This window comes from Betta splendens, chromosome 9 (assembly GCF_900634795.4).
Source record: "Betta splendens chromosome 9, fBetSpl5.4, whole genome shotgun sequence".
In the NCBI taxonomy this organism is placed as follows: Eukaryota; Metazoa; Chordata; class Actinopteri; order Anabantiformes; family Osphronemidae; genus Betta; species Betta splendens.
In genome coordinates, this window is record NC_040889.2 from 9111778 (window position 1) to 9135481 (window position 23704).

The window sequence follows — 23704 nt, forward strand, 5'->3', positions numbered from 1 at the left end:
GAGCTGGACCTCTTGATGACCTTGTCCAGCATATTCCTTACACGTATAAAAAAGCAAGTTGACTTTTCATTCTCTCAGTAAGAGAAGTGTTGTATAGAGTAAGTAGTATCAATAATAATGAAATTGCACGTAATTACCTTCATAAGGCAGAGGATGAGTTGGGGGTTGAGGGATCAGCCAGAGCAGGCAGTTACAGGTAAGATCATTATTTGACCAAAGCCAGAGTGTAACTGGATGATGGAAACTTGATGTATCTAATTATATCAATGGATAGAGTGTTGGACTTTAGGGCAGATTGCACATTGATCACATTTGCCCAATATTTTCTCATGTACTAATCTGCGTTTCCTTCTCTTTTTCAACATTGTGTTGACTGAAATCCTCTCATGCCTCTTGAATTGTTTTTTTTTAGTAATTCTTGAGGCATGAGGTGCAGGCCCCATGTCTGTTTGTAATAAACCATGCTTTCTCAATAAGAATACTGAAGCAACCATTGGTTTTACAATTTTGCCCAAGTGTTAAAATACAATGGGAAGGGGGTGTGGACATGCACGAGCCACTAGAGGGCACCATGAATCCCAGTACTTGAGGCAACCATAAACTCAGGTCCCACACTTACAGAGAAGAGGTGGTTGGGGGAGCTTATTGGCATTAAAGACACAACCAAGTTGATTCAGGAACCACAAGATCAACACTTGAAGTGCATCTTGGTACCGTTCACATGATGACTTACATACAACACAGCAGCAAAATAGTGGTATCTGCAAATTAACAGAAATTAGTCTCCTATAAATAACAACCACTTACTTGTAGGGATATACAGCTATAAACATCTCCACACACGGCTCCAAACTAGAGCTAACGTGGTGTCTGTGCTAACGTTTCCTACTCTTCAGCATTGACCCGCGCTAAAGCATTGCCTCTACTCGATTCTCTCCTGGAAAGGAAGCACAGGTGTCACCAGCTGACCCTTTAAAGGAGGAGGGAGAACACCTGAGAACAAAACACAGTAACATGGGCAGCCTTCTTCCACCACCAACCCATTTCCACAAGTTTTCATCTTAAATCAATCAGATTTCACAAATAACTTTAAAATAAGGTTTTATTTAGCTCACATACACAATTACTGTAGGCAGAAAATCACTTTAACAACCTTCCAAGAGCTATAAACAAAATTATACTAACTGAAGTGAGAAGGTATCTAATCCTAAAAGGATGTTACAGTCCAGAACCAAATCATTAAAATGAACTAAATACACATCCAAAAAAGCCAAACTGGGCACAGAAGCCAGACAAAGTCAGCAGACAATGACGGGATACATTACAGTATCATTAGCCACTCACCTGATCGAAGGACAGTTCTTTCACACTCACATTTGCTGACTATACGTGACCAGCCATCACTTTGGTACAGTTCAGGAGAACGTGCATTAGTGTACTGTGACTTTGTTCGATATGGCTGTCGGAGCCCCCACCCCTTTTAAAAAGAGTGAATAAAATTAAAGTAAGCATTGAGGAAGCCGGTGGGATCCTCCAGCTGAGGGTAGTGACTGATGTGTTCGTCCAGAACGGTGACGGTGGACCTCTGGACCAGCTGCCTGCGGGGATCACAGCAATTCACATAAACGAGGCCTAGTGTGTATTACACACAACCTGCACGAGCTTTACTCACTGGTAAACACTGATGAACTGGGGATGAGGGTTGACTGGGTCCAGGGGTCCGTAGATCATGTGCACTGCAACACAACAAAGATCTGAGAGGTTTCTTCTAGAAAACAACAACATGTGGCTGTGAAATAGCCTGCACATCTTAGTACCCTCCCCCCAGAGCTCAGGATCACAGATGGAGGACAAATCAGCTCCTTACAGGATAAGCAGCTCTGGTGGAGGCACCTTTTAGTCTTTCAACAATAATACCCTTTAATGTTGTCTGAAGCAAGGGGGACTCACATGGGACAAAGGTGGACATGAGAGCCCCCACCCAGCGCTCTCTGTGTTTGAACCTTTGGTTGATGTACTGCAGAATGCTGCAAGACAGAGGGGGAGTTGTGAATACAGAGGGACAGCAGTGAGGACGCACAAAAGGCGATGCACAGACACACACCTGTCCAGGACTAGGTTCCCATCGTTGTAGCGTAAACCGGTCCACATGTCCCAGAACTCCGTGTCCGTGGGCTGCGTGTACGGACCGAACACTTCTCCGATCCTGAGGCCACAGAAAAAACACATAAAAGTTTTTATGCTCACGTGCTCATCCTTTTGAACTGTTTTTGTAGCTGCTGTAACATTTGTGGGAACAATAAAGCTTATCTGCTCTTACCCCTTTTGGAAGAGCAGGTAGTTGACCAGACGGGTCAGAACCGGGGCCAGAAAACTAGAGTCTTTCAGCAGCTACGGAAACAAAGCCACAACAGAATCATTCCACATGAGCCACAAAGCGGGACGAAACCAAGCGGAGGTGACTCACTGTCTGCAGCAGCCGTGGGTAGTGTGTTTCTGGAAAGATCCCTGCGGGAAATAAAATGGTCAGGACCGTGTGTGCTTCCATGACGTGATACCGCTTCACTGCTACGTTAATGCACAGTAAATGTTTGGGCCACACTAAAAACAGCAACCCTACCAAGACAACGACCTTTACTGTACCTCCGTTAGAAAGACACAGGCTGTTGAAAGTCAGGTGACCCGTACGGTTCCGATCGCTTCTGGTTTTGGAGCGGAGACACGGACAGAGTGATGGTTAGTGGTTTATGGTTTCTAAAACAGAGCATGCGGTCCAGCAAACATTCTTAGCCTTTGTGTCTAATCTACGTGAAGCTATGAACCCAGAGCACAGGCCAAGTGTCAGTTTAAATAGTGGCTGAGGCAATCACCCACAGGCGCATGCCGAGGGGGGGGTGACATCACCTGTGGTTTCAAATTGGCCCCAATAAGAACTTACTATGTATTTCATTTTTTAATGTCATTTAGGAAATTATTTATATTTTCCTGAGTTGAGGGTTGAAGGAGGGCTTCAAATGGGTGGGGCTCCGTCTTTATAAGCCTCTGCTCATCACTTGGAGGGGTTTAGCTGGTGGTTCTGTGAGCAGGCAAGTAACTTAATGGTTTTGTGTCTACTAGTTACAGTTTGTTGATTTTTTTTGTAAGCTGTTGTCAATTCTTCCCATTTCTGTAAATAAAGCATCATTACGTTCTCCATCTCCGGCCATCTTGCTTTTACATTTGACCCATCGATTGTTTGTGACACCCACACACCTGTAGAGCAGCTCCAGCGCCACAGTGTCTCCGTAATCATGAGAAATCACATTGACCCGTTGGTTGACGAGGCCCAAGTGGGCCGCCAGGGCTTCCACCAGGTTCGCCTGCTCGAAGATGGAGTACCTGTGGGGTCGCTGAGGTGTTGGGGAGGGAGCGTGATGAGTCGCCTTAAGGCCGGTGTGACACATTTAAACCACGTGAGGGTTTTACTCACTGGCTTGTCACTGAAACCGAACCCCAGGAAGTCCAGCGCAATGACCCGATGGAAGTGCTGCGTGAGAGGCTCCCATATCTGCGAGGAAGCACACAAACACTAGTTTCCCTACAGCTCCATGACAACGTCCTAGAACGAATCCTACCTTGTTCCAGTCGTAGCTGGAGGTCGGAAAACCGTGGAGCAGGATGACGACGTCGGAGCTGCCCAAGGCCCCGAGAGAGTCTGGATGGAAGGAGGACGTGTCGTGAGAATCAGCAGGACAAATGATGATGTGAAGAAGAGCTGCAGCTCGAAGTTAGGAAACCTCTGCAATAGGGTCGATAACTCCAACAGAGGACATTTACTATGGGATGAATACAGTATCTCCAACCTCTGTAGAAGACCCTGCTGCCTCTGAAGTGAAACACCTGTCCGGCGTCGTACCACTTCTGCAGGGCCCCGGAGAGCTGCGGGGGCGGGATGTGCAGGTAGACGGCCACCAGCGGCACGCAGATCAGACCCACGTGGACCCACCACTCTCTCATCTTGAGCTCAGCGACGGGCGACGCGCGCTCATGCCTCTGGGAGATGGAGTCTTAAGCAGAAAGACAGCGGGCGGAGGGGGCAGAGGCGCAGGTGAGTGGTCGCGGGTGCGGAAGATCGCCGCGAGGCGCGTACGAAGCCGCCGCCGCCGCCTCCACGTTCACAATAACACCTCAACATTGGACAGTTCGACAGTATTGTGCTTTAGAGGCATTTTTGCGTTGTTATCGCTGGACATGAACCACAGCAGAACAAGAACTAAGCTAAACGTGAATCCAGCGACAAGTCCAGGACGCACGACTCAGACGCTAAAATCTACAGGTTCTGCTTCATTTGCGACACTTATGTTAACTTCATAGTCAAACCGCCAGACTAGTACTTACACAAACGTGTCCTCCAGTCATTAGCACAGCGTCGCTCGCTGCTGTCGTCGTCGTAGGGCTGAGGACAAACGTCCCACTCCGCTCGCCTTTCTGTCTCTGTACGTCATCTACGGGCGTTTGTATTCACGAGTCTGGAGACGCAAGCGTAAAACACGCCAACCTCCCCAACAGATCTAGGAGGGGTCGACGTCTTCCGCTCACCAGGAGACTACAAACGAGTGAATCATCACGCTAATAAACGATCTTTTCTAATCTTCAGATTAAATCTGTGACAGAGACTGGGGGGTTTACTGCCCCCTGCTAGTCTGGGTGAGCAGTGACGACTTGTCTAAAGATGATGGAAGTACAAAGTGGTAGTAAAAATTTCTTAAAATGCAAGTATAAATATGCACAACTGCATTATAATACATAATATTACTATCCTTCCCTCTGTACTAACAGAAAACTCTTGTGTAGAGGCAGATCATTGTTGAACAAAACCACATCAAATCATCGCCTTACCTACAACATCCACATGCTCTTTAAATGCTGAAAGACCAATGAGGAACGTGGCCCTGCTGTTAGGCTAAATACATTTTTTATTTTTAAAAACCATACACATTACTCGACAAGTTTTAAATGTAAATCCAATCACGATATCCATTTAAAATGCTCAAGATAAACAGACATGAAGTATTTATTTCCAAATGTTAAAAGATAAAAAAATAATAATCCATAAAACAGATGGAAAAACATTCATTCCCATAACATGAAGAAGCTACAGAACAAACTCCTCACATAGATTCTGCTTCATTTCAATGTTTCACTTCTAGCTGCTGTTTTGTCATCTATAAAACAAGGACAAAAAAAAACAACAAAAAAAAGCTATTTCCTTTGTGAGCATTGTGATAATATTAATATTCCCGCCTCCTTCTCCCCTCCGCGGCCAGAAGGCTGCAGGAAAAATCTGCAGCCTGCTGCCCGAGTCGTCTCGCTCTACGGACGTTTACTCAAGTGTAGTGATGGACAAACTAAAAGAGGCCTGTTCTCTCACACCATTTGCACCCTGAGATGAATATTCCAGAACAACACACGTTTTAGTGGCCAAAACCCTCCCCGTAGAATGAAACTGGTGTCAAATCATCCAAAATTGGTTTAGTTCGATGAAAGGTATCATCGGTATCGTCAGAAAAATACAAAGGTAAATATTTTCATTAGTAGGATTTGTATCAAAATGCTTTTCCTCAAGGAACGCTATGAAATAAAGTACCCTGTGCAGATAGATACCAGTGTATTCCTAGGCTTTATTCTTGAAAAATGCACATGTCAAATACTTTAGTGTTTCCAGTACATCAGGTGTCAAAAATATTTTACAAACAACTCAAATGCAGCAACATTTATTCATGAAGAAAAGACTTTTATGAACAGGGTTCAATAAAAAAAAAAAGCAAATTAAATAAAACCTTCCCTCCACAGTTGCTGATTTCTAAAATGTCAAACCACAACTGGGAGAAATTAATTTTGATTTAGAGATTAAATGAGATATGAAAATAATTCACTTGATCTTCGACTAAGACGATGTTTTACTACCTAAATACACAAAGTCTGAAGTGTCGCTCTTTATAGATTTATTTTAAATAAATACTTTTTCGTTGCCTGAGTAAACAAATGTCAACATTGTACATTGGCAAGGGGCTAACATTTTGCTGAAAACAAAGAAATATAATGCACTAATTAGTAACAAACAAAAAAAAAAAGAGACAAGGTCCATATTTATCAAGCATCCAGTGGGAGGAAACCAGTCCTGACTGGCCAACAAGCATGAGGATGACCTGCGTTAACTTTGAGCCAAGGGAGTAGCAGGAGAGTCCTGAAGGTGGTCAACGATGGGATAAAGCATCGTCTAAATCATTAGTGTAGCCAAGGCACGTTCACATTTAGACTTAAACGTCTTACTGAAAAATAAATAGGTGCACTGGTCGAGCAGGTCGCAATACAGTGCTGGTCAAAAGGAAATAAGTTGATCTGCGAGTGAATATAGTGCTTTTAGTGAGTTTTGGCAAAAAGAGCCAAATTGTGCATAAACTAGCTTATAAGAGATCAACAAGTGAATCAGTTTGATAATTCCTGCATTAAATAATCTACATCGTTTAAGTAACAAATAACAGCTGCTAGAAGACACTTTGACTGAAAGAATCCAAGTGTTTTCTAACCACGGAAATGTAGGAGACATCCTGAAAGTGACGGTCACGTCCCACTCTGAGGTAAGACTTTGTTTCCGAGTCCAGCTTTTCAGCGTGATTTCTAGATGCTGTTCTGAGATGCTTGCTAAATACGGGCCCAGGTGTTTTCTAAAAAAAATCCCTTTATTAAGCGAACCTTTCAACATGTGGAAATCCTTGGATACAACATAATGAATACAAAGAAAGTCCAGAAACTCCAGAAGGTTTGTGCACATGAAACTATCGAAGAAATGGAAGAAGTAAATATTTATAGCGATGTTAGTGGACAGAGGCCCTGTTTGTCTTTCCTGTCTTGTCGCCTGTGAAAGGCCTGATGGACCTCTTTCTATACAAGCCTTAATGTTTAACCATTTGGCTAGAAGGTTCTATATTTATCTACAAATATATAACAAATAAAACTTGCAGGCAAAAATAGTTAAGTTTCAATAGAAACACCCCTTTTCCTGAAAATACAGCAGTATCTGAAATAATCCTCATTCATTTTTATTCTGTCCCAGTTCTCTGCATCATAGATCAGGAAGCTCTTCGCCTACAAACAGAAAAAAAGTATCTACAAACTTTGTAAACAGACCTGCTTTTTCCAAAAAACATAAATAACTCAAAATATTAACAGCCAATGGAGCAGAAATAAGTTTTGAATGAGCAAGGGCCAAAGAGATAAATATACAACACCATTCAGATAAAAAGAGAAGCTAAAGGTTCTTTGTAATTCATACGGTCGATCTTCAAGCCAGGAGGAGACCCCCCTTCCCCTTCTTACTTCAAATAATAGAATAAAAACAGGTCACTTTCAATCAGTTTTTAATCACCCCTTGTTTATCGAGAAAAACGCAAAGTTGTCAAGAAGGGAGGGGTGGAGACGGAGTCCTGTTGCAGCGGGGTATTAATAAGAACCAAAAAAATGAAAGAAGACCAAAGCGTCCACACCAAGCCGTACATTCATCTGAATGTTTGCTGTTCTGTTAATCCAGCCCAAGCCAAGCTCACAAGACTCCGCTTTCCTCGCCTTTCGTCTCCTTTCCAAGGGTTCCTTCATGTCGTCTGAGCTGAGCTCGTAGAAGTGGTGGTGATGATGCGTGGAGCCGCGGGTCGGATCAAAGGGAGGTCTCCAGGCTGTGCAGGGGGCTCTCCGGGGCCGAGGGGGGTCCTGATTTGGGGCCCTCTGGGAGGAGGTGGTTGCCGCTCTCCACGGCATTATTGTTCTGGTTAGGGGAGGGGGAAACCGGCGTGCTGGGGGCGACGGTAGTGGTGAGCGAGGGAGAGGGTGGCGTGGGAGTGACATTGCGAGGGCTGGCGGAGTTGCGCTTGGTAGGAGCGTCGTCCTCTGCGTCAGTGTCGTCTATGAGGGGGATATGGGGCTCAGAGTCCTCTATCCGGAACTCGGGGTGGGTCATGAAGTTGTGGATCGATGTTCGTGACTCTGGCTTCTCCAGCCCCTCATAGAGGGAGATGGAGCTGCGGAATGCATTCACCACTCGGATCTAAAGGGGATGGAGAACGGGAAGGCGCACGTTTAGTCGCATTCACGAAATGACGCACGTGGTTCGTATTCACACCTGCATAATCTGATGGTGGAGGTTTCATTGGGTCAATAATAGATGAGTTTGGTGGGCAACACAATGATCGTTGACGGAAACTCTTAGACACACGAAGTTATTTAGTAAAGTTACAACTTGGAAAAATCAGTTAATTGTAAGTTGGTCTTTTTCATATTCTCATGTCAGCCTCAAAACCACCTTAACGTGAGCCGGCATAGTTAAAGTCACTTCAGTGTGTGTCCAGGTCACTGGAAAAATTCTATTTTCACTGACTTAAAGCCTCTCGTCTTCATTAAACTAATGTCAACTTACTTACTGTAGGTAGAAGGCATGGCATAGATTTACAATAGGGGTGTCCAGCTGATCCACAAGGGTCCAGCCCTGCTTATTTTCTTTGCCTTTACCTACATCAGGTGCATTCAGTCAGTAAAAGGTTGGAAAACAAGCAGGCCAGTGGCCTTTGAGGACCAGAACTGGACACCCTGGCTTAAAGTGTTAAAAAATAAAATAAAAAATACTAATACTAGTTGGTGAGAAAGTACAAACCAGTGTCAAACCCAATGGATTGTGTGATTTTGGTTTTGTAAGTACAGTAGTAGCATTTCACACAACACTTGGTAGAGGCCTGTGTCCAATTAATCAAAATGCTAAACGGAACCAGGGGACAAGAAAAATATTGTGCTTTAGACAAGATTAGACCCAAAAAAGGAGACACAATCTGGACAGGAATTTACTGTTGGACATGCTTTGAAAGACAGAGAGAGGGAGGAAGAGAAACAGAGAAAGAAAAGGGGTGGTCAGTTATAAGCTTATGTTTGTGGAGTAAAAACAAAGAAGCTGCAGCAGCCAAGCATGTCTACAAGCTGGTATACATGTCAAAGAACGGCACAAAGAGAAAAAACTCACAAACGAGACCAGAGACTTTGAACCCATGCAGAGCGTGGCGCTACCTTGTGTTCAATGGTAGTAAACCTTTGAGTATAGCCCATGACACATTTCACAGAATCTAAAGGAGAATATGTGGGGAGTCAGTGGTTTTCATTGTTTCGGGTTATTTTGGCAACACGTTGCCGGGTGGACACGTTCTGTCGACAAACAACAAGGATTCACACAGAGAAAGACTTGGTCCCGGTCTCGGCTGGAGCACCTAAAAGAAAAAGCTTAGAGTTTAATATGGAAGCACCCACTACCTCAAAGTAGGAGGACGCGTGCTGTGCTTTACCATGGCAACACGTCTTTTTTTTTTTAAGCGCATGGGAAGTTAGTCTCCCTGGGAAAATCCCTCATGTTTACATTCAGAAGCACAGTCATTTATTCCATTAAGCTCTTTCTGTTTCATCTGTTAGACATTCAAAATGGCCTCAAAGCAGCTGAGGGGAAAAAAGGTCATTGTCAGCAACCACACAGTCGTTGTGAGGGCAAGTTCATGAGGGCACACACTGGAAACGCTACTGCAAAGTGATCTGCGTCGGCTCTGGACACACTGGGGTGGTGTTAAGGTTGTCAAATCCTCCAAACTCATGCAAAGTTTGTATCCAAACGCTCCAAAAGCTTTAGTGCAAACAGACACACTCTGGGAGCATCTCCACAGAACGCACAGCCCCATAAAGAGCCACAGCTGTGGAAAGAAAACGTCATTGTATCACCACTGACTGACAAGACGTCCACCGACTCACACAGGGCTGCGTCGTGGTTTCTCCCTTACTTTGTTTGTTTTAGACTGTGCTCATGGGCATATACTCAAAACATTTACCCGGCTAGAGAGCTGCAACACAGACCCATGGGTGCTACAGGAGGCACAGAGCACACGGAGGCAGCTGCAGACAAACGTGGTGACTGTCAATCCAGAACACAGCTCGTCAAAATATTAAATATACATTATCGCCCCCCCCCCAACCGAGGACACAAGTGAAATATTTTCCATCTCTGAGACCCAAGCAGAAGCAGAACAGAAAACATGATGACACAGGGAAAAACACCTTGACGCTAGAAGCCACTTGGTTACAAGGTACATGTACAGTAGATACAGCAGTGTTATCGCAGCAGTGTGAAATGCAGTATTTTAGTGTGTTTTTCTTATAAAACACAGGGAACATTAGGAGGAGCATGAGAGTAAACGTGTCAACGTTAGGTGAGAGGAAGAGTGGAAGAGGAAGATGTTAGAAGAACAGAAGAAATAATAAAAAAAAAAGTCTCATGCACTAGAGGAGAACACGCACTCACACCCCACAGTGGCAGAAGCGGTGTTGGCGGCAGTGGCAGTAGTGGTAGTAGTAGAAAAGGCTACATGTGTAGGGCTAGAAACATTGGTTACATCGTGCTGTTGTTGGCTGGAGTTGGAGGCCTGCCGCCTTAGAGCCCCCTGAAAGGAAGTTCCACTCTGGAACGCACTCACTACATCCATCTGCAAAGAATCAGACAGCGTGACAGGAGAAAAGCCCAGAGGAAATAAAACAACACAGCCAGAGGAGAGAGAAAAGAGAGAAAAAATAAAGAAAAGGCACCAGTAACCAGAGAAAAAAATGTCACTTGGAAATTGGATTAAGGCATTATAGTTGAAGAAAGAGGAAAAGGGGGGTGGTCAGGTTTAAAGGCACTGATTGGAAGGAGCACTGACTCCAAAATCGGACCCCACTTTCACTCTTCTCTGCAAAATCTTTCCGTCCTTCCAGCTATAGCCATGCCAATACTCTTCCGACATTCAGCTGTTCTATTGTGCTTTTCCATCCAGTCCAAATTGCTTATCAGTACCTTCAAACTAGTGTTTTTAGCACACAGAGTCAGACTGGCTCAGAGATAGGCATAGGAAACCGCTTTAGCTCAGAAGCAGAACAGAAAAATTAGAGGGAGGGCGTTTGTTTTCAGGGCACAAGCCATTCTTTAAGAATGCCAAGAGAGAAAGACAACAAAACAGATTCTTAAGCTGCAATAGAGAGTTAAAGGGTTTATGGCTTTGGATTCCCTTGGTGTTGGTGTGCGGTGTTGGTGTGCGGTGTTGGGCGGGACACGACCGGGCCGTTGACGGTTACCTGAGTCTGGATGCGGTTAAGGCCCCGGAACCAGAGGATCTGGCCTCGACGAAGCTCCCGTTCGGCGTGGTCAATCTCATCCATGTCCTCTAGCTCCTCCAGCTCCTCGTCTGGGATCTCCTCCTTCTGGGTGCCATGACCCGCCGTCTTTAGGAACTTTAATCGGCTGGTGGGTATCGAGGAGATAACCTGGATGACATCGAGGAAGTGTGTTAACATTAAGTGATGTTAAAGATGATAGTGTATGTAGCCGCTCAGTGCAGTGCTGTTTATCTGCATCTTGACAACTAGAACTGTAGATGCCATTCTTTCTAAATTGACAAGTGTGGATAATGACATAGTAGGTGTGCTGCTGTGTACAATGAGAGTGGGCAGTGGGAACAAACAACACTGTACAGTCATTGTGAATCTCTGGTATGGTCAGAGAGTTGATAAGTATCTCTTCCACCAAGCTGTTAGTTTCGATTACAAAACAGGAGAATAAGAGTCTGTTCTAATAAAGTAAATAAATCAGTATTAAAAAGCACAGACGATACAAATGGTTCCCAGAAAAAGGCTAAATGGTTCGCTCTTTACAGTGGCAGAACGATTCTCCCCACTAACCCTGTTCCAACACAAGGAGGCAGTGTCCACCCACTGCACATATAGCTCAGCTTCACTGTCTCATCATACCTGTCCCCACAGTAGAGAGCTAAAGCCTAAGAAAGTGCACCACAGCCACTGGTCAATGCTCAGAGCCACGCAACTGAAAGGTTTGCCTCCAAACTGCACAATGACGATCTACAAAACAGAGAGAGAGAGATGCAATCAATGACAGGTCTAGATTTAATATTTACAGGATAAATACTGGGACAAGCAGTGAAGTAGTATACTGTACCTGGATGACGAAGGTTCCAAAGACAATACTACAGAAGATAGGGTTGTTGAAGATGCCATCGAAGACGTTCCTTTCGCCGTGGATCTTTCGGGCGTTGATCTCGTTGAAAAGCTGCATCATGACAAAGGTGTTGAACACAATGGTGTAGTGTTCTGAGGGTGGAGCGTGGAGGGGCGCGTTCCTGCCGCTGTCAATGTCAAACATTTTCTCCCCTAGACAGACAGTCAGATTGTTAACAAACGTTCTCTTCATGGAAGTCAATACGTGAGCGGCCGTGCCTGTCGCAGCGACTTACCAGCAAAGAGCAGAGTGAAGATAATGACTAGCTGGTACACGCCGTGACCCAGGATGTTCTTCATCATTGTGCGTGAGATGAGGGGCTTGTTGCGGCCGTAAGGCTTCCTTAGCAGCAGGGATTCTGTGGGGGGCTCCGTGGCCAGGGCTAATGAGGCGAACGTGTCCATGATCAGGTTGACCCATAACATCTGCACGGCTTTCAGTGGGGAGTCCTGATGGTGTGAAATTAGATTGCATTTAAAAATACATCAAACGTGATGGAATTCATTAGCTGTGACCGTACGAGCGCTGAACCTTGATTTGAGACTTAAGACTGTTACTGCTCCTCAGAGTCAAGTTCTCAAATGTGTCAAAACATGAAGGACAAAATTTCCCTCCAGAGATTCTACTGCTGCTCATCCACAAAGATACGCATTGTTTTTGTTAACCAGTGTAAAAGACTGTTGTTACCAACCTGTGTGATACAGGCTCCAGTGAATGCTACAATGACAGCCACCACATTGACAGTAAGCTGGAACTGGAGGAACTTGGAGATGCTGTCGTAGACATTGCGTCCCCACATGACAGCTTTGACGATGCTGGAGAAGTTGTCGTCAGTCAGAATGATGTCAGATGCCTCTTTGGCCACATCGGTGCCGGCAATACCCTGTGCATCAAAAATCACAATCAAGAATCTGTTTTGTAGGGATGTAAGTCTAAACAAACCCTTTCTTAATTAGGAAACTCACCATTGCGAAGCCAACATCCGCTTTCTTCAAAGCAGGACCGTCATTTGTACCATCTCCTGTCACTGCTACTACCTGCCTCTGTTCTGCCACTGTGCTGTCGATAATGCCTAAGGAAAGTAAAGCGTAAATATTTAACAATACACCTTTAGCAACTACAACAGCAAACAATCTGCCTGTAACAGAACAATTACCTTTCACTAAGGTGTGCTTGTCTGTGGGGGAAGAGCGAGCCAGAACTCGTAGTTTGGGCCAGATCTTGTCAATGCGCTCTTGTTCAATCTAGACACATGAGACAAAATCTAATAGAATCCCACCAACACACCCGCAACAGTGACTTCCGAGACTTTTTCTGTGGCCCACCTCTCCTTTCTCATTGCGTATCCGTCGGTTGAACTCTTTGCCTTCCACGCAGAGGAAGTCGTCCCCGGGCTGAAGGATGCCACACTTGGTGGCGATGGCTCGAGCTGTGTTAATGTTGTCCCCAGTCACCATACGCACGGTGATGCCCGCACGTTGGCATTTCCTGATAGCATCTGGGACCTGAATGAAAGCGGAAACACCAAAGGGAGAAGGAAATGAGCGTTGTTTTTAATTAAAGCCCAAATATGCAAAAGATCAAAATATTCCCTGTGTTGAAGCAGTGAATTGCAACCAGCCACACAACTACACAAACACATTTTTGTTCATCAATTCAATTTCTCACCACTTGTTTCAATAAAATATCTATTATTAGGCCTTGTCCTGTTGACACACTACATTTGTCATGTGTCAAACCACTAACCTCGGGTCTGACGGGGTCTTCGATGCCCACCACACAGATGCATGTCAGTCCAGTGAGGATATCATTTTCGTTGTCCCAGTCGGGCTCTCCGTCGGTGGCAGGAAAATCTCTATAGCCGAGGCAGATGGTCCGTAGACCCTCTGAGGCCATGGGCTCGATCACTTTCTTTACCATGTCATCTCTGTCACGTGGGCGGAACACCTTGGGCTCACCATTGGCTGTCAGGATTTTATAGCACCTGAGGACGAAGGCGACATATACATAGGTTAGCATTAATATGACACCAAAAAGAAAGTGTAGGAGGGCGAAATCTCCAGAGGGGTAACGACATTATAGGAGATGAAACAGGGAAAATGTAGATGGACAAGCTGTAGAGATGACAAGGGCTGATGGACAAGAACAGAGAAGAACAGAAGACAAAGCATGTGAATGGAGATCCTAGTAGTGAGAAGTCACGCTAAGCCATCTGTGGGTTAAAAAGAAGCCTGCTTGGCTAAGAGGCTTATAGAGTTGTTACCAGCTCATTTTCTCAGTGCCTGTTTTTAAGTCGCAAAGTAAGGGGCTTGGGTGGGATGCACTTGAACTTCTTAGCTGCTTAAGCCATTACACATATCGTTAACTCCAAAGTTTGGCCAGCTGGAACAAGTAAACACCTACGACATAATCCAAGAGTGAGGAGAACCATTACGTTTGTGTCTTCAGCAGGTAAATCCAAAATACATCTTCACAAAAAAGATCTATCGGAAGAAAAGTCAAAGACGAAAACAGTTCTCTTACTTTTTTAAAAGAATTTCAGAGGCCCCTTTGCTGAACATGCGGTAGCTGCCATCAGCCATCTTCAAAACGGTGCTCATGGATTTTCGGACCGAGTTGAAGGTGTAGACTTTGTATAGTTTCTCTTCTGGGATCTCGTTGCGGATAGCCTGGTAGTCACGCTTTAGGTCATGAGCGAAGCCAAGCAAGGCACATTCGGTCTTGTTACCAATTTGCCGTGGCAGGCCACCTTCCTTCTCCGGAGGCTGAGGAATAATTCAGAAAACGGTTCAAGTGTCTAAAGCCAAAACTGTGATATTTACCGTGATACCACACACACTGGACTGCACTGCATTTCCCACACTTACCATGATCTTAGTGGTGTAGGCGCAGTTGACTGCAATGCCCAGAATCAGAATGTCTAACGTGGAGGCGGGGATGTTTTCTAGTTCGGGGACTTTCTTGTGATGCTTTTCTGCAACGTAGGCTTGGACCACGGTCATGCGGTTCATTGTGAGGGTACCGGTCTTGTCTGAGCAGATGGCAGTGGCGTTGCCCATGGTCTCACAGGCGTCCAAGTGACGCACCAGGTTGTTATCTTTCATCATTTTCTATAGAAACGTTTTAAAATTTATTCATCGATTCAAAAGAATGAATTATATAAAAATGTACTTTAGCATTAACCTTGTTATCAATACAATACATGCACTCTTAAAAACTGGGCTCAAGCTTATTACTAATGTTCAAGAAGTAGTTTTAAGGCCATGCAGTAAACTTCTTGAACGTAAGCTGCTTTTTTACACCAATTTGAAATTAACAAATTCTTGAAAGGATAAAAAAGCTGATTGGCTGACAACATAAGTGAAGGGAATTGTTGATACTCTCTTTGCCTTAGCAGCTAGCTGGAGCGTAAGCTGGCCACTTCTGGGGTCAGCTCACTTGGCTAGGACAGTTTACCTTAACAGAGTACGCCAGGGAGATTGTAACAGCAAGAGGCAGGCCTTCGGGGACAGCCACCACCAGGACAGTGACGCCGATGATGAAAAACTTCACAAAGAACTGAATGTAAACTGGTGTGCATTCTCTCGTCCAGGGCACGTTCTGTATCCAGAAAGTGTCTACTACAAACAGCACCACCAGGATAATAACAGTGATGGCTGACATAACCAGACCTGGAGAAACAACAGACAAGAGAGAGTCAGCCAGTCCATCATGCATCATGTACAAAGGCGTTAGTCGTAATTCCAGTTATTCTAAACAGCAAGCCTTCCCAAGTGGAACCTCCTGCAATGTTCAGGTGCTTCTGTTCAACTCACCTGCTTTGCCGATTTGTACAGCTAGTTTGGTCAGTTTGCCCTGGAGAACAGACTTCTCTTTCTTTGGCAGGTTGGCTTTCTTCTTCTCCTCGGCATCAGCTCCCTCATCGCTGTTCAGAGGCTGCATTTCCATCGCAGCACCATCCTGAGCTTTAGCTGCAACAAAGACAATGCAAAAGAAGCTGTGAAATACAATTTCCGTACAGTGTAGACAGGCTGTTACTTTTACTGATGTCAAGTGATAAACACAAACTTAATATTTGGACAAAATAAAAACATTAGGGAAGAAGTTTTAATATTGAAACGGATTCCAGGATTTATGGAAAGAGCAGTAATCTCAAATGAAAAGGATTTCTGAACAAACCGGTCCAGCAGTTTTAATAAATCTGCATAGCACATACAGAAGTGTTATTCTTCAGTCAGGCTCATGATGAAGCCCACTGACATTTGCTTATGTTTGCAAGACCTGAAAAGCTCACTATTATCAGCAAAGGGAATGAATGAACTGTGAAGCACATACAATGTTTAGTCAGGGGTGATTTAGGGGTGACATAGTACGCAATATCTCATACATATATACTACATATCGCCTCTTTTTGCATCCTGTGTCTGATAATCAGCAACACCTTAAACGGTTTGGTTACTGGTGTTGCTGATAATTATGGCTGCATCTAAAGCGTAAAACAATCTCGTGTTGGACTCCATGACAACTGACTAAATGAAAAATGACCTTGATGGAACACATGACATCACTCAAACTTTTAATATGCTTTTTGCTTCCCTTTCATCCTTGGAACTATAATTATGTTTGCAGTGATCTGACTGCACGGTAATTAGCTGGAAGATTTGGAGGAGTAATTATCATCCTCCCACCTAGAGATTTAAGGAACAGGTTAACTCGCTAGTAGCTCTGGGATCTGTCTGAGGAATTGCCTCCTCCGTTCGACAGCAAATGTTGCCCAGTTAAATTCTCACAATTCCATTTCACCACTTCCTCAATATTTATATCTATAGGACCTACAACTGACCAGGTGTAACCTTGGAGACTAACCCTAACCCCCCCAATGGTAAAGGGGCAAGAAGAGGCAGCTGGCAGGTCAGCGGGGGCTAGACTTTATCGTGTCACTCGCTGCGATAAAATCATTACCTCTGCTGGGCACTGGCACCACGGTTACTACTACAGGACAACTGACATGTCTTTCCCAGCTTCGAGCGACCATATTCTTATATTACTACCAAGCATTATGAAGGTGAGCTTCTCATGTCTACTTTGTCAACGCTAACACGTACTGACTGTAATGTGAACTGCAGCATGGCATCGTGTTTAAATGTATGTAGCAGTAATAGAAGGGGCATTATCACCGGGCTACTGCAGCTGCTGTGGACTGTGGCCTGCTCTGCACTTACATGGCCTGTGTAATCTCAGTCTAAAGGATTACTGTTGATTCCTGGCAGGCAGAGGGAATCTGTGCACCAGGGACTAGCACCAGGGCTGTGGTCACAGAAGCAAGCACTACTGATCAGCGTCCCGGACGGACTGCAAGTGTGGCTAGCAGGTGAACTTGCCGCTAAACAACCTGATTATCATTGCTGTCTGTTTGAAATTGCACCAGTGCAGATCTTATAGTTTGACTCTGAATAGTTCAGATGTGGATGTCAATAGAAATCAAATTGTGGGGGCCTAAGGAAGAGTTGGAGAGAAACATGGGTGGGAAAGCAGATGTTCTGGCCCCAGAGTTGTTGCATGGCTTTAATCCCCTCATCACTAATCGCTATAACTGGATTCAGTAGCACCTGCTGCTCAAAGCACAATGTGCCAGGGAAGGCCGAGAAAAGAGGGGAGAGAGAGACAGGAGGGCGGGTCAGACAGTATGGATGGGCAAGAACAACACATAAAATATGCAACTCCTCATTACTTGAATAAAACAACTGCAGCCAATTATTAACAGATTGAAGACTTAACCTACATCTAGTGCTGTTAAGTGGGAGGGAGACAACGCTGAAGCCAGGAGTTGAAAGGTAGGTCCTAAGCAGTTTGTGTGAACAAACTTACCTTTCTTACGATTTTCCACAGATCCATCCTGCTTCTTATCTGGAAAAAAATAGCTTGGCGTTAGAAGATACTATACTATAGAAGGTATTTATACCTAGTTTTCCGGATGCACAGTTCTACTGTAGCTGCTGGTTAGAACCTTTCAAACCAGTGATCACATTTTGCATGTTCAGCCTAAAAGCTTTGTGAGATGAAAGAACAGAGAGAAAATCTAAACCTCTGTGCAAAGTGTCCACCTGGGTTATGGATTCATTAATGAGACGCCTACTCACTTTTTTTCTGCTTCTTCTTCTCTTCTTTTTCCTTTTTCTTCTCTTCTTCTTCATCGTCCTCATCCTCTCCTCCTCCAAGTAGAGTGAAGATAATTCCAGTTTGAGAGTTGACACCCACAGCAGTGACCACCATTTTCCCTGAGCCTTCCATTACATGGGTGCCTTTGGACATGAGAAGGAAAATAAAAATATCAGGGCAGAGGAAATGACTGTGTACAGTATCTGAGTGTTTCATTTTCAGACTTTCAGTGTTTTCACTTTGTATCACTGAAAGCTGTTTGAAATATAAAATCCACAAATCAGCTTTTGAGTTTCATTTTCCTTTAGACAAATATTTAGATCTACATGCCTTTGCTTACAGACAATTTGGTTTGGCCAGACTTTCAAGTCACACTGCCAGCTGAGCACAACGAGGAAATAGGAAACAATATAAATAAAAAGTAAAACAGAATGAAGCACAGTCCAATGAAACTACCACTCAAACTTCTAATCAAAACTGTCAGTATAAGAAATTTGAAAACAAAAAGAAAACCCTGAGAGCTCTTAAAAGTTTCTTCATACCTGTGCTAATTAAAGAATGCTTTGCTTTCATTTCGGAAAAGGATGGCTTTACAAACCTGCCTGCGCCAAAGGCCTTCAAAATGCAGAGCAGTACACGGTAGAAACACTCTAGTCTCTCTATTCATTCATTACCCTGTTTAAAGTTACCTCTTCCCTGCAGATGACACCATTTTCCTTTCAGTTCTATTTCAGTTTGTCCCTTAAGTCCACAAACTCACATACAATACTGAATAGAAGGAATACTGATGAACTGTCATTTCGTCATCTTCACTCCCAGTGAATCATTCAGTATAATCAAAAGGTGGTTTTATCTGATCTCAACTGTGATGCAGATCAAATCTCAATCTAGATTGTATTTTAATTACAACTATATTTCTATCAGTTTTGTATTTGAATATGATGTAACCGTATTAAATAGGATAAACACTTTGAAGATCATGTGTATAGTATAATTCAAATGAAGTCTGAATGACTTGTGTACAGGTTTAAGCTTCACAAACCAAGCTATGTCTTTAATCAATCCATCTTTAATTACTACAGCCTTAACTGGCTTCTGATAACATTCGGGAGAAACGATAAAATAAAAACACAAACCGAACTGCAAGTTTATGCTACCTGATAACAGCATTGGATCCTTTTCTAGTGTTTTCTTGACATGGTCCGACTCCCCTGTAAGCGAGCTCTCATCAATCTTCAGGTCGTTGCCTTGGATGAGGACTCCGTCGGCAGGCAAAAGGTCGCCTGAAAAACCAGACGAAAGGCGTGTTTTTGTATCTATATTAGCATTTAAAGACACCAAGCCCGTAGACGGCATTTTATCTTACCATATTTTACTTGTGCAACATCGCCCACGACAATATCAGCCACAGGAATTTGGATAACTTGTCCTCCACGAACAACAGTAAATTTCTGTTCCTGCTCGATGCGGCTCTGGAGGCCCCTAAACTGCTTCTCTTTACTCCAGTCATTAAATGCTGTCACCAGCACCACACAGATAACTGACAGAAGAATGGCAGCACCCTCGATCCAGCCTGCCTCCGCCTCATTTTCATCCTCCACACCGCCAGCAGCCTTGCCACAATCTGCAGACAGGGACAGGGGCAAACATTAAAACAAATACACCCTTATACTGTTGCAGCTTATCACATGTTCCTATAGGGCAAAATGAAAATGAAACAGTCCCCATCAGCACATTTGGTGGATACATATAGATAATAGATTACTATAAACAGCTAAATAAAATACCGTTATATCAATATTTCATTAAGGTCAGAGCAGATCAACAAGATCTATTACGAATATTATAACAAAGTTCTTGCTTACGGTCTCTTTCGGCATTTGGAGGTCTATAAAAAGAAAGGGCTAGTGAAACTACGGCTGCCACTTCCAGGATAATCAGTGTGACATCCTGTAGTGCCTCCCACACTAACTGTAAGAAGGTTTTGGGCTTTTTGGGTGGTATAAAATTTTGCCCAAACACCGTTTTCCTCTTCTCGATGTCTGCAGGCTGGCCACTTAGTCCTGGGTAAGAAAACAGAACAGAGGAGAATGAAGCACTTTATGACATATTTAAGAATATACAAAGAAATTAAGGTGAGCTTCTCACACAGACACACAATCTCCACTAGAAATCTGCATTTAAACAGGATATTGTAGAAGCAACAATTGTGGCCAACAATGAGACATTCTGTGGGCATGTCAGAGAGAACATGGATCTAATCTAATCCCATTTAAACTGCTTTTAAATCAAATACAATGACCAACTCAGAAGAGAGGTTGAATCAGCTTTAAACTCATGGGTGCCTGGTGCATACTAGTGTCCTGCTAATTCTTTGGTAAATGACATGACCCAGTCATGCTGCAGCCATCCATACAGATGTCTCTACATTCAAGGCACAGTCACATATTCAGAAGGGCCCTCACACATTTGAGGATGCATGACAGTTTTTCTAACTCTGTTTATGTTGACTGTGTGTGGGTGGCTGTGCAGAATGGATGGATGTGTGTGTGGTAGAGAGGAGGTGGAGCAAATCCTGAGGCCAGGGAAGTGTGTAAAACTGCAACTGACAGCAGATGGGGTAGGTGGGGGTCAGGGGTAAAGGTAAAAGGGACTGGAACCACTGAGTGAACAGCAAGCCACACTGGGAAGAACATCTTAATATGAAATAGGAACAGTAAGGTCAATGTATGGACAACAGAAAGACACACATGGAGTAAAGCACAGTGTCGTTGTAGCATAATTAACCAGAGTTGAATACATATAAAATGAAAAGGATTGTGCTACAAACCCATCAGCTGGTTGAGATTGAGTCCATTCAACAAACATTCTTCACTTAAAACAAAAAAGTCTAGTCTAAGAGCTCTGACTAGGATTTTATGCCTTCACTTTATAGCGTGAATATGTAAAGCAATGCAAAGAAATTTTTTAAATACCATGAACAGCAACTGCAAAATAAATATTAAAAAGTCAGTGTACAAGTAGTGGGACTGCATAGTTATGCAATCCAGCTTAAAGCTGTGAAATTATTCTCCAAAATCAACAATTCAGTACATCAGTTTTTGTTTTGCGTTTAAGAGGCAGTAGAGTACAGTACGACTATGCCTTATTCCTGAATACTGTAAAGGGCTTGCAACATATAGAGATCAGGTAAACAGACTTGTATGTGTCATATGTTGTTTAATTACTGTAAGTCATAGGAATCATTCTCAGTTTTTCCTTTGGTAGGTGGCAAATCTTGGTCTATTCATTTTAAAACATATAACGCATTCTTTACAAAAAGGAGAGAGAGGCGAGATGACTCACCAGCAGCATCACGTTAAAAGGCCATGGGGTTTACTTTGCATAGTTGCCTGTTGCTGCTCGCTGGCTGTCTCCCACCATCTGCTTTGATTCCTCAGTGCCGCTAATGAAAACGTGCTGACAGCTAATACTCCATTCAATTTTACACCACATTTTCCCTTAGCATTAGAGCAATAAATACAAGTGACAGGGACCGATCAACATGTCACCCCTCCATTATGTGCAAACAGAAAATAGGTTGGCCTTGGCCCCTCTGATCATTTTGTCACACAGAATGTGTCTCAAGTCAAGCAGCTAATCATTAACAATTTAATTTGGCTGCCTGTCCCCAGCTGACCCCTCTGAGTACTGTCATTTTAGCCACTACAGAGGGGTCGAGATAAGCCAACACTCTGAGCCAGTCACAATTAAATAAAATAAGGCTGTCCACGCATAGCTAAGTGGCAGCATACTGTCCAGTACAAGACACTTACCAGACAAAGAGAGCAATTATGCACATTGTAATGCACAGAATACACTTGTTCTCATTCAGAGAACCTTAATTTGAGTCATTACGCCTCAGACTGCAGGTGCATCGAGGTATAAAAAATTGAGTGGCGTCAAATGTAATCCAGATAGAGCTTTTACACTGGGTTTCAGTTCTCATGGAAAACCTTTTAACCACACTGCAGTAGTTGCTATACAGATGAAAAAAAGAAGCTTGGGATCAATTTCAAATTTCTTCACATTTTATCTGTATTTTTCAGTACGTGTCCTCTTTGACCTTAACCAAAATTTAAAATAAAGCTACATAAAGTGCATAAAGTGTTTACATTGCTGAGAGGTTAATCTCAAATCAGAGTACGTTAATATGATATTACGCTCAGCTCAGTCGAACAAAAATAATTGGATGAAAGGATTTCAATCACCTCTGCTCATGTTGAAGTACTGTGATGTAAATACCAGAAGGTCCCCACTGAGAACCTATAGTGAATAGTTGTTTCATCAAGTAGAAACAAATATAAATACTAAAAGCAAATAAATGAAAATGCTTAAAAAGCGTCTTTCCTACCAAACAGATAACCTTTCTCCTTTTTTGGCAATTACTTAATTACTCATAATTATTGCAGTTATTTTTTAAACATCCATTAGCAATAGTTTAGCAATTACTCATTAAAGGTTGTCTCCCATTTCTAAGTAACTGGGGCATTTTGGATGTTGCTGCACATAAGCAGATTCTGTGGTAATGAGCAGGGCTTTACTTAACGAGTGCAACAACAGTGTGGCCCCCTCGTTACAGCATGACCATTCTGCCACCAAAGCAGTAAATGGGTATTTTCATGCAATCTTTTCAGATGTGACCCTAACCAGCACTAACAACACTTGTGCATCCTTAAGAGTTAAATACAACACAACACAAGCAACTAACTGTGCTGACCAATCAGGTTCACAAGCCAGAGATTACATGTAGATTAGCATACCACCCCAGTTCCTGCTGGATATCACATCCAGCAGAAGAAGGCTCTGATCATATGCTACATCTACTCACTGCCCAAAGCCAATCTAACCACAACAGGAGGACAAGCTTCACCAGCTCCCTGAATTACAAGAAACCTATCATTTCACTGTCCAGACCTTCCTGCTGAAAGGAGGGAAGTGGTGTCTGGAATGACAGATACTGAGAGCCTGCTGTCAGCTTTTGTGAATTTTAACCCAGTTGCAGAAGCCTCACAGCCCACAGTCAATAGGATCAATAAGGCTGAATCCCAAATATTTGACTAGGCAACAATAGCCAAAGGGGAATACCTACGGAAGGAAAAACAGGGGAATAGTTTGTAGAAAAGGTGCTGAACAAAAATGTAGAAGAACATAACAGCTGTGGAACAGCACTCCACACAATGCACTGGCTATGATAAATGACAAGCATACCACCAATACCCATGTAAACAATGAAGACACGTTAGACACCAAGCCCAAAATGGAGACAAGACTTGTGTTATCTCCTGTGCAAACTCTAAGTGGTGGTTTTAAGGCGTAAAAAAACGTAATGGAGTTCCCCTAATCAATGCTATGTATGGAACTGACAAACACAGAAACACAGCGCATGCATAGATAGAGAGA

The 23704-nt window shown here is 43.5% G+C and overlaps 2 protein-coding genes across 8 annotated transcripts in view; both read right to left on the reverse strand.

Moving 5' to 3' along the window:
• Positions 1–1084: 1084 nt before the first annotated feature.
• Positions 1085–4545, reverse strand: mest (mesoderm specific transcript). The gene is made up of 12 exons (XM_029160759.3): positions 4378–4545; positions 3843–4046; positions 3615–3694; positions 3470–3547; positions 3253–3389; positions 2644–2702; positions 2468–2508; positions 2321–2391; positions 2105–2206; positions 1951–2027; positions 1673–1736; positions 1085–1598 (listed from the first exon to the last, which is right to left on the reverse strand). The coding sequence occupies exons 2-12, from the start codon at positions 3994–3996 to the stop codon at positions 1481–1483; spliced, it is 981 nt and encodes a 326-aa protein (XP_029016592.1). The 5' UTR covers positions 3997–4046; positions 4378–4545; the 3' UTR covers positions 1085–1480.
• A 1095-nt stretch (positions 4546–5640) lies between these two features.
• atp2b1a (ATPase plasma membrane Ca2+ transporting 1a) overlaps positions 5641–23704 on the reverse strand; it is an 80704-nt gene continuing 62640 nt past the window's right edge. For 5 of the 7 annotated variants that reach the window (XM_041072080.2, XM_029160752.3, XM_029160751.3 and 2 more), the window contains 20 exons: positions 20128–20325; positions 19629–19886; positions 19420–19545; positions 18244–18405; positions 17972–18010; positions 15919–16074; positions 15560–15774; positions 14971–15213; positions 14627–14868; positions 13850–14087; positions 13429–13608; positions 13260–13347; positions 13069–13175; positions 12795–12986; positions 12339–12552; positions 12044–12255; positions 11839–11946; positions 11167–11355; positions 10452–10541; positions 5641–8080 (listed from right to left, as the gene is read on the reverse strand). In XM_041072080.2, the coding sequence (XP_040928014.1) occupies positions 7694–8080; positions 10452–10541; positions 11167–11355; positions 11839–11946; positions 12044–12255; positions 12339–12552; positions 12795–12986; positions 13069–13175; positions 13260–13347; positions 13429–13608; positions 13850–14087; positions 14627–14868; positions 14971–15213; positions 15560–15774; positions 15919–16074; positions 17972–18010; positions 18244–18405; positions 19420–19545; positions 19629–19886; positions 20128–20325 (3644 nt within the window). In that variant the 3' untranslated portion in view covers positions 5641–7693. Of the gene's footprint in view, positions 8081–10362; positions 10542–11166; positions 11356–11838; positions 11947–12043; positions 12256–12338; positions 12553–12794; positions 12987–13068; positions 13176–13259; positions 13348–13428; positions 13609–13849; positions 14088–14626; positions 14869–14970; positions 15214–15559; positions 15775–15918; positions 16075–17971; positions 18011–18243; positions 18406–19419; positions 19546–19628; positions 19887–20127; positions 20326–23704 lie in introns of all 7 variants that reach the window. The other 2 variants (XM_055511315.1, XM_041072081.2) reach the window with 2 other exon arrangements.

Coding starts and splice junctions, on each gene's coding strand:
- mest (XM_029160759.3), bottom strand. CDS start 3,996: ATGAGAGAGTGGTGGGTCCACGTGGGTCTGATCTGCGTGCCGCTGGTG. Junction 3,548..3,614: donor CCAGCTACGACTGGAACAAG/GTAGGATTCGTT, acceptor GCTTCCTCGCAG/ATATGGGAGCCTCTCACGCA. Junction 1,737..1,950: donor CATGTCCACCTTTGTCCCAT/GTGAGTCCCCCT, acceptor GTTGTGTTGCAG/TGCACATGATCTACGGACCC.